Here is a 15,822-nt window from a genome sequence, read left to right as displayed (position 1 = left end):
TGTACCCTCTGTAATGATAAAATTATTAGGCAAATACACGCCACGTAGAAGCAGCCGACCCCAAAGCGTAGTCCTGCCTTAAAAAATCCCCCTTCGCAAAGAAGGATCAAAAAGGGGGGGGGAGGGGAAAGGTTCTCAATAAGCTTGCACAAAATACACCTGCGAGTGAGTGTGCTCCTCTGCGCATATGTATCACGTGTACATTTCCCATGGGTTTCTCCCGAATGTGGAACTTCTTTCCAGGGAGAAACTCATGGAGAAACCAGCAGTTCTTCAAAATGGAAGTAAAATTTTAAACAAATTATTAAAATTTAGGAAGTATTTTTTGGAATTAATGGGGGGCAAAAAAATAGATATACAAATGAAACACACTAGCGTGCGTATAGATGGGCATACTAGCAGACGCGACTGCACACGCACTTGTCAAACGCTGATCGGGCTACTTGGACTTAAACTTGTTTAAGTACTCCTCATAGGTGCATAACTTGAACTGGGGGTTCTGCAGCATCTTATATATCATCTTAATATTTTTGGCGTCGTCGTCACTTTTGGCTATTATCCAGCAGGATTGGTCATCTACCTTACTTAGAGAAATCCAAATGGGGGACCAAATTTTCATGATCTCCCATTTTTTAAAATAGCTAGGATAATCATACATGTAAAAATGTCTCGCCATTTCGTAGTTTTCCGCACTAGTTAGCGATACCACATTCGGCTGCGTTTTTACAATCTTTATTTTATTACACATAATTAAAAAAATATCAAAAAATGATTTCACGCTTTCGTTGGTGCTTTTTGTTTTACTAAAGTAAATATTTTTCCACATCATATTATTTTTTCTCAAAATGTAGTGACACTGAAATATGAAAAGGAGGCATGTTAGGAGGCTATCATAACCGGCATTATGTTCATCACTCGTTTTGGCATTTCCATGACAATCGTGGCTTCTTCCTTCGGGGGAGACTAATTCTGTTCCATTTGGATACATACTGTCATTTTTGCTATCCCAACTGTTAGGATGTTCTCTATCAGCGCGATTTTTTACCTGTTCTTTTTCATCTATGGAAGCGCACCTCGCTGTGGCGCCAGAAAAATTACCCACTGCATCATTTGGCTGGTCCCCTAATTTCACAAGAGGGACAAAACATTGAGGGAGATCTGAATGGCCATTCGTAAAATTAAAAACAAAATCGAAATCGTTGCTGGCCGAAATTAGGGAAGCCATGTACTCACATAACCCCTTCAAAGTTGCAGGGCCATTCAGTGCATATAAATATTCATTCGTTTCGTTCAAATACTTTGTATCAAATGTGTAGGGAAATATCTCTGTCCATTTATTCTTAAAAACACTAATCGAATTTGGTAACTCATGATAGAAGGTCTGATATATGTGCAGGATGTCATAAAAGCAATTATGTCCGATAATTATTTTTTTATTTTTTATAATTTCATCAAATAGTAATCTCACTCCAACTGTTTCGTTTATTTTCTCTATCTCCAATTCCAGTGCCCTAATTTGTTCCTTGTACGAATCCTTTTCCGTTCGATAGATGGCTAAATGCTTCTTATCATTCACCTTCACAGATATGCAGAAAATGCCGTTGAAATATTTCGTTATTAACGTATGCGCAAGTAATCGCAGATACGGGCTCTCTATTTCTATGTATAGGGGACAATCCGATGGATCATTATTTGGGTTTGCTCCGGGTGGGAAGTCCATCCTCCCTACTTCCCCTCCCTGGTTTTCCCCACCGAGGGACGCCTGTACATGCTTAGCGTCCAATGAGATATCACCACTGTCTATAGGAGTAGAAGAAGCATGGTTATTACTTTCAGATTCTAACAAACTGGGAATTTTTTCCCTGAACGCGGCACTTTCGTCTTCTCGCCCCGCACGTCCATGGGTGTAATTCGTGTACACTCTGTTGCAATTCTCCCCTTCGCTGCCACATCGTTGAAAAGATGCATTGATATGATGCGAATGGGGCTGCCCCACAACTTCCGACTGGTGTAATGATCGCCCATCTGAACAGCTAGACTTGTCCATCGAGCTTATTTTATCCCCCTCTATGTGATTGAACCTCCCCACAGGATGGGCCATATCCCTGCGAGTCAGCCAAACTCCAATCTTCTTTATTATCTCAATAATGGCTTCCTTATCCTCGTCGTCCACAATTTTATAATTTTCTATCTCTTGAATAATCTTCTCTACATCTACTTTTTTTTCTTTTTCATCCAAGTGGTTCTCTTTGACACCCCCCGTTTTCGTGTTACATGTATTCATCAAATTTTTTAGTTCGTCGATTTTTTCAAAGATATATTTTTTTTTCTCTTCCTCCTCAGGTGGCGTTAAATAACCGACACCATTACAAATCCATTCGTTAAAATCGAAATTATTTTCCTTTAAGAAAATAAGAGTAGTTGTAGATACACTGAAGTACTTATTTTCCTTGGGGAAAACATAGATGCAGTAGGGTGATATGTCCCACTCTTGCTCACTCTTTAAGCAGTACTTCAGGTCTACTTTTTCATTCTCTTGTCTTGAAACTTTAATATTGTGTACATTCGTCTTCCGAAGGTGTTCCTTTCCTTTTTCTCTTCCTCCGTCTGCTACGCGTTTCTCCCTCCCCATTGTGTCATTTTTCCTAGCCACGGTGATGCCAATTTGGCAAGGGAAAAAAGATTTGGCTCCATAACAATGGGCTTCATAACTGGAATCAATAGATATGTACCTCTCATCCTTTAGATGCAGCCCTGTGTACTCCACGTCAATCGAAACGAAATCGCTCTCATGGATTTTATGGATTATCTCCTTGTGGATGTCATTCCAGTTATTTACATTAACACTTGTTATCTTGGAGTACCTTCTTTTCAACATACCACATTTCAGGATTGAATTCTTTTCTTTTAAAACGAAATTTTTAAAGAAATAATTCACTACATTTGACATCATAAAATGGGGCAAGATGCAAAATGGGGCGATTCCTTCCTTATTTTATACCCCTTCATTAGGCGAACAAATTGGGAAAAAAATATCAGATCCAAACTTTATGCGCCGGTGATCTGCATTCTACACGGGGGATTGTAACTATCTCTGCCTTGGGGAGTGCACAAAACTGGGGACAATCGACGCGGTTAAAAACGTGTAGAAGGGGTTTAAGGGTTGGAGTAACTTATACCTTCTGCAATGTTCTCATGTAGCTGTGCTGTTTTGGGTCTAGCTGAACGGGAGTAAAAGAATGCCTTTCCTTTCATGTACCGTCGGCATCATGAGCCATCCATCCATATGTCGTATCAGTTGCGTCCCTACGACATGATTCACTGTAGATGCGGAAAACAGCCGAACGAGTGCAAATCCAGCTGAACGTGCTGATTCGGAAGGTGCTAAAAATATATATATCAAACATGTTCCACAGCTATTCAATTTTTACACAAAACTTTCCCCTTATAGTTTATTACTCCCATTTTTTGTGAATAAAAAAAGTTGTGTAAGTTTCTACAGAAATGGAACCGAGCGTGTATATCCTATTGCTGAAGCGGCACCTAGGATGTATGGATTGTAAATTTGTGCTTTCCAACATGTACACGTAACATTCTTTCGCAGTTGTCATTTTTGGGGTTTTTGGTGAAGTGGGGGCTACTCACAGCCCGGATTAGGAGCAAAAAAAAAAAAAAAGTGCACAAAATGGTGCCTGCAAACAATACAAAGTAGGTACAAGAAAAAAAGAAAAAGAAAGGAAAATGAAAGGAAAAAAAATCTTCGCCATCCCTTTGGGGCCTCATTGGCCACGAAAACATAAAAAGAGTGGAACAATGAGTAAAATCAATCACAAACAAATTTTAAACGAAATGGAACAGGCGCGATGAAGGTATTCCCATTTGGCAGATCAAAAGTGAAAAAAACGAACTGGACAAATGGGATTAACAAAAGAGGGGCGCGAGATGTGGTATATAGGTACACATGTGTATATATGCACAGATGAGGAAAAAATTAAAAATTAAGATTAGGAAAATGTGGGGGGCTCGCTAAAACAGAGGTGTTCCAAAGTGGGAAAGAAAAAAACAGTCATCAGTAAGTACGCAATGTATACACAGCGGTATACATAGCTAACTACACACATACAAAAAAGTTCCTGTTATATGGAAAATGAATTGTTGAGGGTGCAAAAAATCGCGCCGCTTTCTTCTGCCTCTTACTTTAGCGCCCACTCCATCTGGACAAAATTGATTCAATTCGGGTAAGCACTACTTTTCCCGATCCGCTTCACTTATGTTGTTATTTTCATTTCGATACACATTTAGGGAGAGGTTGCCATAATTAGACGCACTGGAGAGGTTATACATCTGGGACGTGAGATTATTCTCGTTGCTGACCTTGTCCAAGTTATGGCTGGTGAAGGAGCCGTTTTCGGAGAAGCCGTTATAGTTGTAGTTGTCCAGCAAATTCTGCACGTTGAAATTCTGCTTAATGTTTAAATCGTGGAGGCTGTTTAAATCGATGGGCGCATTGCCGTGCGCGTCGTGGTTAGCGCTTAACAAATTTTGACTGAAGTTGGATTTTCCGTTTACGTCGAGTTTTCGCAGGAGATTACTCATGTTGCTTGCTAGGCTGTTTTCATATCCTGGTACATTATTGTTGCTGTTTATTCCAGCATCTAAACTGTGCACACTAAAATTGGAGGCACCAGGGACAGCGCCCATGCTGATCGCGTCACCAGCGTTATCCGCGTTGCCGGCGTCTACCATATGGGAAGCGTCCCCTATGTGCCTCAATTTCGCGACATCTAACGATGCGCTGTACGAGTTCACGTGAGAATTGTTTATATAATTTTGAGAAGCCTGGTAAACGGAGTTACTGCCGCCGCTGTTGTTCATGTAACTGTTCAGTATGTTTGAGTACTTGTCAATTAACGCGTTGTAGTTGTTATTGGCGATGCCTCCGCGATTGTAGCTGCCGGCATTCCCGTAGTTGGCGTCGTTACCGATTCCGTAATAGCTGTCGGCATTTCCATATCGGCTGAGGCTGGGGGCTCCATTTAAAACGCTTTTTAAAACACTTCTGTCTACCGATTCGGACATGCCGATTCGGCTGTACTGGTTTATGCCGCTCCGCTGCATGCCCCACTTCTCTTCAACATCGCTATGCAACAAATTGCTAAACTTGTTAATTACTCTCTTTTTTAAAAAATCTTTATTACTACCAAGTTGGTTAGCATCATTCGTGTAGTCCACCCCGCGGATGTGATGCGATAGGCCACTTATCAGTCTGTTCGCGTAATTTTCTTTCCCCTCTGCGTGGTAATTATCGCTCGAGTTCACGTTCTCAATGCCTATGTACTCCATTTTGTGGTCGTCCCTTTTGTTGCTGTCCCGTCTGTTATCACCCACGCTGCTCCTTACGGGACTGCTGCCCACCGCATTGCCGAGGTCCGATTTACTTCCCTCGATCGGGGGGCCCTGTTGCGTTTGCTCATTTCGGGTTCCGCTGTCTTTTAGGGAAGCACCAATCGATTTAGCATTCGCCACAGAGTCCTTTATCTTCCTTACATAATTGTTAAAATCTAGGGTAGTTAGAAAGTGAACAAGGTAGGCGTGGTTGCTGTTGGAACTTATGTTAACCATTTCGTTCATGACACTGACTAGCTTTTCATTAAAGGTGTCATTATATTGTAGTAACTTTTCAATAACTTGATTTAAATCATTATCCTTCTCTTCATGGTTGTCATTATGTTGCTCGTCCTGCTCTTCTGCCATGTCTCCTTTCTTTGTTTTGTTTTTCTCCTGCTCATCCACCAGTTCGTAATTTAATATATCCGTGAACAACTCGTTTTCTATTAGGCACTGGAAGAAGTAGCAGAATTTGAAGGAGGTGTCTATCAGCTCCAGCAAAGGGTTTGTTATATCTTGAACCCGTAAGAAGCACTTGGTGGCTACCTGCGAAAGGTATAAGTCATGAATCGACTTGGTGTACTCAAAATCTTTCGATTTGTGAATTTGTGTAATCATCAACTTGTATTCGTAATTAATGATGTCCTCTTGCAAATACTTAATCAAATGGAAAAAAAAAAATTGCATCTTATATCTAATCGAAAACAAGTGAGAAAATAGCAACCCTCCTTTTTTAAAATTCAAATACTTGTACAAATATCTATTATGGTAGCATAAAATTTTCAAATTGTAATAAATTCTGCCCAGGAGGAAAAGAAACTGGAAAATTGAATTGTATGTGTAGATGGTACTCGTGTTGATAATCAGAGCTATTGGCCATGTGAGTTTGAAATATATCTCTATGTTATTCCACAAGTTCAGTCCACTATGAATTTGTATGTTCTTATTTATCTGCTTGTCATAAAATATCAGTGTTTCGTTGTCTATATCAATTTCGGGAATCTCTATTGGGGACTTGTAAGACTGGTGGAACCATTTGTATATTTCCACTGAGCAGTCATAGGAGCTGAACAAAAGCGCATTTTTCATTTTATCTCTAGCGCAGCTGATCATCTCTGGGGCTGATTTCCCCTTCTTCTGGCTATTCTCATTTCTGTACAGAATCATTTTGTTGATATTTCTCATTTCGTTTTGTATCGCTTCCTTATTCTTTTCGTCTCCCATGTTAAAAAAATTCCTCTTGTAAATAGGCGAGCGGACATTCAGCGTCTCACTGTAGAACTGTTTGAACCACTGATTCAGTTTGTTCTTCTTTTCCAACAACTTATGTTTAAATAAAATGGGGCAGGTATAAAATCCTATGTAGCCATTTCCAATGTCGAGGGTGAAGGCTTGTGTCATGTCTAGTGCTCTGATATGGATAATTGGCTTAATTTTATTTTTCGGGTTATTCAGCTGGAGGTTATACTCATCCAGTTTCTGTATGTACACACTAAAGGAATGCTTCAGGCAGTTAATTCGCACCCGGAATTTTGTTAACGTGTTTTTATTTATATTATAAAATGTCTGTTTATTACTCTGAATCTTCAGCACCGGCTTCTTTATAGCTTCGTCGTAATTCCCTTCCACATCTTCACTCATGAGGTCATCCTGATTTGCTGCATCTGCACTGTTGGCATTCCTCTTTCGTAAGTAACCTTCATCGTTTTCCATATCTTCGTATAGCCTCTTCTTTTCGTGGTTTACATTGTCTGCCCAAAGTTTGTTGTTCAGGATGGATTCCCTTGCGTAGTCCACGGTGTAGCTGTTGCTGTTGTGGACAAAGGAGGATATTCCTTTCCCCCCTATGTAGAGAGAAACCTCCACTTCGACATCGCCCAGTATTACATTGTTGTGGTTGTCCCCATACTGAACAGGGTTAGCTGTTTGCTGGTCCGACGAAGCATCCTCCTGTGCGCCATTCTCCTTTTGGTAAAATTTTACTTTTATTTCAACAGAAAGGCAATCCCCCAGAGAGCCCCAGTATCCCAAGGAGCTGTGCAGCACGTCCGTTTTGTAAAGCAGCGGGTTCTTCATTGAATGGATAACCAAGGCGAAACAGCAGCCGAGCAGGAAATTCTCATCTGCAAAATCCTGTTTAGCATTACCACTCACAGCCCCGCTTTTCACGTTTGTCCCATTATTACTACCTATGTCGGCAAATTTGTTATCGAAAAAATTGTTAAAATTTACAGAAAAATCAAAGCCGTGCTTGAACCCCCTCAGTATCTGTTGCCGGTAATTGTTGACGCACACACTGAACACGTTATCATAATCGTAGTACTTTTTTTTGCTCAAAGTCTGTATACCCTTGTAAAAATCATTTAGAATGATCTTTTTGTCATACATATAGCACATGCCACCTAGTACCAAGTTGTCATACTTTTCTCTTTCGAAAGAATCGTACGAGAATTTTTTGTAAGATATCCTTGGGTAGAAATATTTAGAAATAATATTTTCCGAATTGTCACTGTCAAAATGGTATCCATTTGTGCTACTAAAAAAGGTGGACTCATTTAAGTCCCCGTTGTCTTCTCCAAATAGTACGTCATCTTCATATTTCTCCAGGACTAATTTGTCCTTTTTATTTTCATACTTGGCTTTGCAGTACTCTTCTACTGATAGGGATGAGTTTTTCCATGCCAGCACTTTTAGAAGAATTTCATTTTTCGAATTCGGGGGGGTATGCATGAGAGACCAGGACTTTTCTAAAAAATAATCATAAAAGTCTCCATTGTTCAGTAAATAAATATCCCTAAAGAGATCGAAAATTTTAATCAAGTTGATGTCCTTGACTACATATTTCCACAACTTGTATGCTATGATGCTTCTTATCTTCTCTATCGTAATGTCGAATATTTCTTTGCAGTACAGATTTATGGTTTCATCTTTATTACCTGCCGAGGAAGATTCATCGGAGCAGTTGTAAGAGGTGTCCGAGCTGGAAATGTTTAAAGAATGTAAGTAGTGGTTCGTGTTGGAGGTAGGTTCACCCATCGTAGTACCCACACCGCTTGTTCTGTTCAGCCCCTGTTCACTTCCTACACCCTTGTGAGGCTTCATCGGAGTGGTCACTTGCTCCAAATTTGCAACTTCTTCATACCCCGCAGTTGGCGAAGCTTCATCAAACGCTTTGGACAAAATCTTGGTGATCGCGAAAAGCTTCACAATATCGCTGGTGTTCCATTTATTGCTCCTAATTAGTATTCGAATTGACTTCCCTATGAAGAGGATTTTACGACCAATCACCTTGTCTAGACAGCAATCAGGCAAATTTGAAACGGATTGAAAGAATAAGTAGTTCCATTCAAAATTTAAGCTTTGGACATTGGTTAATGTTAAATTTTCGTACAATTCTTCAGGGGAGAGAAAAATCTTCTTATCATCAGAGTATATGAATTGCCTTTTCTGGATAAAAAATTCGTAATAGGGGTCTAGCAGCTGGCCATAAAGTATCCAGGAAAATATTTGATGGAGTAAGATTTTCCCCAAATTTTTGAAATACCTATGATATATACCTTTAATTCGTGAATTCCCGCTCACACAATTTTCGTATAGGTAGTCCATAATTTCTTTTGTTTTGTTTCTACTTTCTCCTTCCAGCACATTTTCTTCTTCCTTCTTTTGAAATTCTAAATAATTTTTTATAATATTTATAATTATGATAATTTCTTCTCTATTTTTTTCTAACATGGTTAAAATTTGTGTTAATGGGGTGTTGCTGTTGTTATTTATGTATTCCTCGATCTCGCTAATTTTTTTCATGTACCTCCTCATGAATTTACTTATTTCGTTGCTGATACCATTTGCGTAGTATCCATACGGACTTACACTATTTAAGCTTTTGATGTTTTTTAAAATTACACCAAAGTAGTTATCTATTTGTTTTTTTTTTTCGTATCGTTCTTCCTGGTTAGAATTGTTCAAATGATTACTGTCTTCCGATTCGTTGTCAGAAGATGATTCATATGAGGAACTGTTCGACGAGGAACTTGCAGTGCTGGAGATGTCTTCATCTCTTTGCAGCCTTTCTCTCGTGCCACCTTTCCCCTTCCTTCCTTTTCTCTCTTCACTTAATTTGTTAAACTTGTGTACGTGCGTTAGGTTTTTATAAATCGTGTTCTTTTTAACTAGCAAGCAGAAGATATTCATCACGTAGAAGTAGTAACCCAACTGTACAATGTCGTTGATTATTTTTATTTCTGAGTTTAGAAAAATGTGAATGTTGTTATTTACTTCAAAGCAGTATTCATCTATATTTAAGTTACTTTCCTTTTTCGTTTTATTCCTCCTTTTATCCGCTAAAATTATGATGTCCCCCGTTTGGCCTATAAGGCTAAGTATGATCTCGTGGATCATCTTCGCTTCAGGTGTAATTCTCAGGGGGGTGAGTGGAACGGGAATACGTAAACACGCACATGCACGTAGGTAACACTATGCTTTTATGTGGGAATACCTTTCCGTGCGCATATGTACGAAGGTACATAGATACCACTTAAGAGTGACATTATGCAAAAGATTTGGTGGGTTTGATCGGGGGGGCTGGGAGCTTGCTCATAAACGCTCATAAGCTTGGGCTTCCCAGAGTTGTGCCTCCTCCGTTATTTTTTTCATTTTCTGCTTTTCTCCTTGTTTTAACACTATGCCGATTCGTGCCCTTTTGTTATAATTCAAAAGCCTGCTTCGTGTCCTTTTTCTTTTTTTTTATCCCTTTTAATCTTCTTTTTTAGTGGACTTTTTTTTTCTTCTTTTAAATAACTTTTTATACTTAAAAAGGTATGTCAAGTCCTGCGGCTTTTTTTTTACACATTGGGGGAATTATATCAGGACCGGACCGTGGTGCTAATATAATATTTTTTCTTACATTTAGAGGTTTACACAAATTGCGAAAAAGTAAAAATAGTTTACTTTAGTAAAGAAGTAACAATTTTGGGGAAATGTTGATATTCGTAAAGAAAAAAAAAAAAATTTAGTAGTAACAAAACATCAACATTGTGTCATATGGATAAAAAAAAAAATTACACAAAAAAAAAAAAAGAAAAAAAAAATTCATTACATAATGTTAAAATTAAAATCCAATAGAAGAAGAAAACGAGTAGGAATTAAAGTATGGCAAAAAATGGGTAAATAAAAATGGGGTCTCAAATCAGTTATCGTTACAATTAATTCGTGAATGAAAATTACGCATTTACGCAGCTTATATGCGTACGTACGTGCGTATGTACATAAGGGTATATACAAATGTACACCATACGTACACATTGGAGGGTAAAAATATTCTCTACATTTTTGTAGGAAAAATGCGAGTTGGCACTTTCTCCTGTATCTTGTCGTGTCGACAAATTGTTATGCTTTCCTACGTATACAACGTCCACCAATTAAAAGAAAAAACTCTTTAAATATTTGTTATAAACCACGTCACATTTCATCTGCAGGTCTAGTAAATCCCCATCATTGTTTATGATAATATCCGCGTACTTGATTTTCTCATCCGTTGGTAACTGGTTTCTGCGGAAAAGAGGGGGGAAATAAAAGCTTTTCCCTAAATTCATCGAATTGAGGATTCCGGTAAATACGTACGCACGTACACACGGACGGGTTGCACGTAAGCAGGCGCACGTTGAGGCGTATACTTCCCCGCGTTTATTAAGCAAAGGGGGGCAATGCGACTTGCAATACATGTGAACAAACATTTTTTCCGCACAGTAATTGGGGCGAAAAGGCATTCCCATCATTGCATCAGAGCAGCAGCGCATCAGCGTATCAACGCAGTGGCCCATAAAATTGCGCGACGAAGAAAACGCAATGGAGCTCATAAAAAGGAGAAGCACGTGTAAACATATGCACATACGTAGTTATTACATATAGACCCCCTTTTATGCGTTAAACAGTGCATCGGGCGAAATCGGAGGCGCTAAAAAAGCTGACGCTTTTTTACAACCCTTACCTGATTATGCTCATTGCCGTGTCGTACGTACAGTTCTTGTCTCGAGATAATATACGCGTTATCTGATTCTTCACGGACGACTTAAGAAGTATAACGGGGCTGGTTAATAAATACAATTTGGTTTCAATTAACAGAGGCGCCTCTATCGCTACATTATATTTAAAGTGCAAAATTTTATACTTTAAGCATTGCTTAATTATCTGTATTATTATATACGTGTGGGTGATTTTATTGATGTACTTAACATTTTCCTCATTGTTAAAGACAATTTTTCGTAGCAAGGTTCTGTTAATAGACTTGTCACTGTTCAGGATTTCCTCTCCAAAATGCTTCAAAATTTTTTTGTAACATGTTGATCCCTTTTTGTATATCTGGCTCGTTATTTCGTCTGCATTAATGACAACCACGTCTTTTTTTTTTAGAAAATTACAGAATGTTGACTTCCCCACTGCAATCCCACCTGTGATACCGATTAGACATAGATAGTTTCCCAAAAAAAAATTAAATATCCCTAATAGACCGAAAAACTTATTTATATAAATTAAGAAACTGTTGATAACTATTGTGCTGACCAGGGCATATTTGTGATTCTCTATTTTCTTGAATTTGTTTTTTCTATTTATAAACCCAATAGGAATTGAACCTAGTGCCAGTAAGCATGGAACACATTTGTCCAAAAAGAATGTTAAAAACATAATTGTCTCCTTCCTGTTGAGTCATATTTTTGTTTATTTCTGCGCGGCCATTGTTTTGGCTGATCACTTCTGCGGTTTGTCTGCGCATCGCAATTCTTCGTAGCGGTTTTTCTTAGCCGCTCTCCTGCACAACTTTCCTTTGCAATTCACCTTTGCAGCTCTCCTTTCGGGTTCCCCTTTTTCTCACACCTTCCTGGGTCACCTTCTCCCGCTTCACCTCTTTTTTTCTACTTTTTTTACTTGGCGGGTGCGTACACAAAGGAGCGTCCCCTTATTCTTCCGATGCACCTACCCTTATATTACTTAATCACTCTTGCAATATTTGTAAATCTTTTCCTGTTCAAAAATGGGCTATTCACACTACAGATGGTACAAGTACACAGCAAAGAAAAATCCGTTTTTGTTTTGTCTATCGTGTGCATAAATCTACAAGGGGGCATGACAAACGTGAAACGTCTACATGTCAGCGTACATAGGTGTTGGAGTTTGATAAAGAAAAAGGAAATTAACGCATTGCATACACATGTGCGCATATACGTACTTACGTACAGGCGTACGCACGCAAGTACGAAAGTTTACTCCTCAACACGGAAATCACACGTTTGAAACACAAAAACAAATCACTCGAAATGGACTGATACAATGGAACTGACCAACTATAGGACTGTGCGTTTCATTTATCATTAATCACATGACGAAATGGAGCAAAAAAAAAAAAAAAAGATATTCATAGGGGGTTAAACTCGTCATCCTAATATACGTAATGCTTCAACGTGTGCGTAATTATATCATAAAGCGTGTTTTTATATGCATTTCTTTATTTTTTTATTTTGCTTATAAAATGTGATAAACTCACACTTATTCATGCTTATGCATATTGTTATTAACTCTGAATGGGATTTTTTTTTTTTTTTCCAAAATTAAAAAAAAAAAAAAATCATTTGTAAAAATAAAATATAATCGTTTGAATGTAGATTTTTTTAAGTACACAATATACAATGCATAGCTTTGCTTATAATTATTTCTTTTAAGAGGGAAAGAAGTGGTACACGTGCGCGATTAAAACATGTAAAATCAAAAATTACGTTTTTCCAAATGTACACAATTGCCTACATACGTACAATAAACAGTGCATACCTGTTTAACCCATATGCATGTTGGATATGCAAAATCGACGCCACTGCTCTGCTACACTATGCTGTGCCACGTTATGTCCACTTTCATGCATACATATTCCCACGTCCGCATTCGCGATCTCTTTGAATTCACGACTAAGAAAAAGAGGAGTGTTAATTACCGTTATCGCCAATTTTTTTCCTCAAGTCGGAAGTGGGCATTTTACATGTGGTCAACAAAATAAAACGTGTTTTTACTACTGCTTTATAACTAAAAAAACAAGGAATCTTACATATACGTCATGTTGACACATATGTGTTAAAATCAAATAATGTTTGTTAAACAAAATAGCGATGACAAGCACTAAACATACGGTTGTTAAAATATTGCAGTTGGAGTAACGTAAAAAATGAACACATATTTTGTGTTGATGTCTGCGTGGATAATTATGCTAATAATGCAGAGGTGCAGAAAAAAATATTTAGGACACAAAAAAAAAAAGAAAAAAAAAACTTAAAGTGTGAAAGAGCAATTCAATGAAAGTAAAATGATAAAATAGTGATATAATCGCGATACAGTAACGATAAAGTGACTGCGCCAACTGGCCCCACTGCGTAGCCGGGCGCAAAATGGACTTCCTCTCATATAAGTGGTTTTCAGGGGGGGAGGAAATAAAACTGTAGCGGCTTATTCATGCGTCAAAACGTACGCACATGAACAATTAGGCCTTCTCGTTTATCTTTCCTTTAACCGATGATTCGAATAACTGCTTTAATAGATAGACCACTAAAGGGGAAACAAAATTGAACTGCGTCAAATGGTTTGCGAAACAAATAGCATTGTTAGTGTGCTCAAAAAAACAGTTAATTTTATTTGGCAGACTTTCTTTTATTCAGAATGTCGACAATATTATGGGCCACGTTCATAATTCCATTTAACTGCAATCCACATTTGAAACATTTTTTATTTTTCTGAAACATTTCAATGAAACACTTTTCACAGAAATAATGGAAACATTCAGTGACACTTGGGTTCATTTCGAGTTTCCATTTCTTTTTGCATTTTATGCAAGCAAATGGTAGATTATTTTCGCCATCACTCAAGTCGCTGTCAGAATTTTCCTTTTCTGTGCAGGAAGAAACAGCAGATGAGTCGGGGGATTCCCCCATATTATTTTCTCCTTCAATTTCCACACCTTTCCCGTGTTCTCCATCGCCTCCTTCGCAGTTGCCCAATATTTCCTCCCTCTCTTTTAACTTTCGCAACATTTTTTCGTTCCATTTTTCTAATTTTTCCTTTCGGAGAGCTTCATTTCGCTTCCGCTTTTCCTCATACTCTTGTTCAATTTTCCACCCACTTTTGTAATCACTTCTGTCGTGTAAAAAAATGCACGTGTCTCCAAATCCGCAATAACCCGTTTCTTTGTAGTCCTTACATATGCACGGTTCATAGTCAATCCGCAGAGTGACTCTCACATTCGCGCCGCTATTTCGTACCGGGCCGTACAATCCTGTGTATTTATTTTTGGCCAGGCTATCTTTGCTGATCATCAGAGCTTTTTCGTGAGCATCCTTTCCTCTATAAACATTGTCCTTTAAGTTCCCCTTTAGTATTTCTTCTCCTATTTCGATGTTTCTTTCCATTCTGGCCCTATGGTCATTCTTGGAGTCTTGGTCTATATCGTACGATCCATAATTTTTCGAAACGCTGAAATCTCCTTTGTACACCCGATCTTCTGTTATGTTAGCCTCTTTAAAGTCTTCACTCTTTGATTGTATCATCAGTTTGTGTTTTCTTTTTAAATGCAAATTGTTTTCCTCATTCACCTTTTTTAATTTTTTCTTGAACAGAAATTTACACACCACATCATCTTCATCATCATTGTCATTACGGCCTTTTCTTTCATGTAGATCGCCTTTATTAATATGCCTGTCTTTTTCATTAATGTCATCCAGGGTTTCATCATTTGGGTTTTCCTCCCTTTTGGCTTTTTTTTCTTCACTACTATTTTCTTCTTCATTTTTTATATGCTCCTTTTTCTTTCGATGTTTTAAATTACTTAGAGTTCTCTTCCGAAACATTTTTTCCCCCTGTTGTTTATAAAATACTAAATGCTTATATGTAGGTGATGAACTACTAGTGCGTGAAGGATCTGTGTGTAGGTGTCGACCGATGTGTGATTTCCATCCCTACGCAATTCTTCATCAGCACAGCGGCCTCCGATAGCTTCCTATTTGTTTGTTCTTTGTGTGTAGCGCGCTAGGTGGCTTCTATATTCAGTTGGGCTTCCTTCTACCTTTTCCCGCCGTTACTCCCGCGTTTCTTCAGCGTTTCTTCCGCGTTTCTTCTGCTTTACTGCCGCGCTACTTCCACGTTTCTTGTCGCTTCCTTTTCGGTGCTACTTTTCCTCTGCTTATCTCCCAGTTCCTATTCTTTCCACGTACATTCCAGGTTGCACTTATGTGCAAAACAAACAATTTGTTCTACTAAGTTTGGTAGGTTTCGAACAAACTGGGGGTGTTCATGGAAAAGTGCTTCTCTTTTTAAGGGAACAAAGGGACGTCTCTAAAAAAAAGAAAAAAAAAAAAGAATGCATTTGTGAACTTTCTCATCAATTTTCCATGGGGCCATTAATTT

General features: G+C 38.4%; 4 protein-coding genes across 4 annotated transcripts; all 4 read right to left on the bottom strand.

The window, feature by feature from the left end:
• Positions 1 to 439: 439 nt before the first annotated feature.
• On the bottom strand, positions 440 to 2,950 carry C922_00354 (hypothetical protein; the record flags this gene model as incomplete). The annotated part of the gene is made up of 1 exon (XM_008815971.1): positions 440 to 2,950. One exon carries the CDS (start codon positions 2,948 to 2,950, stop codon positions 440 to 442), a length of 2,511 nt encoding a protein of 836 aa, XP_008814193.1.
• A 1,295-nt stretch (positions 2,951 to 4,245) lies between these two features.
• C922_00353 (hypothetical protein) lies at positions 4,246 to 9,786 on the bottom strand (the record flags this gene model as incomplete). The annotated part of the gene is made up of 1 exon (XM_008815970.1): positions 4,246 to 9,786. The coding sequence occupies one exon, from the start codon at positions 9,784 to 9,786 to the stop codon at positions 4,246 to 4,248; it is 5,541 nt and encodes a 1,846-aa protein (XP_008814192.1).
• A 1,019-nt stretch (positions 9,787 to 10,805) lies between these two features.
• Positions 10,806 to 12,069, bottom strand: C922_00352 (dephospho-CoA kinase; the record flags this gene model as incomplete). The annotated part of the gene is made up of 2 exons (XM_008815969.1): positions 10,806 to 10,935; positions 11,375 to 12,069. The coding sequence occupies 2 exons, from the start codon at positions 12,067 to 12,069 to the stop codon at positions 10,806 to 10,808; spliced, it is 825 nt and encodes a 274-aa protein (XP_008814191.1).
• A 1,985-nt stretch (positions 12,070 to 14,054) lies between these two features.
• Positions 14,055 to 15,266, bottom strand: C922_00351 (hypothetical protein; the record flags this gene model as incomplete). Its single annotated transcript, XM_008815968.1, has 1 exon — positions 14,055 to 15,266. The coding sequence occupies one exon, from the start codon at positions 15,264 to 15,266 to the stop codon at positions 14,055 to 14,057; it is 1,212 nt and encodes a 403-aa protein (XP_008814190.1).
• Positions 15,267 to 15,822: the final 556 nt, after the last annotated feature.

Source organism: Plasmodium inui (genome assembly GCF_000524495.1).
Source record: "Plasmodium inui San Antonio 1 unplaced genomic scaffold supercont1.1, whole genome shotgun sequence".
Classification (NCBI taxonomy): domain Eukaryota; phylum Apicomplexa; class Aconoidasida; order Haemosporida; family Plasmodiidae; genus Plasmodium; species Plasmodium inui.
Note: the sequence above shows the minus strand (reverse complement) of the source record. Positions and strands in the feature narration are given on the sequence as shown.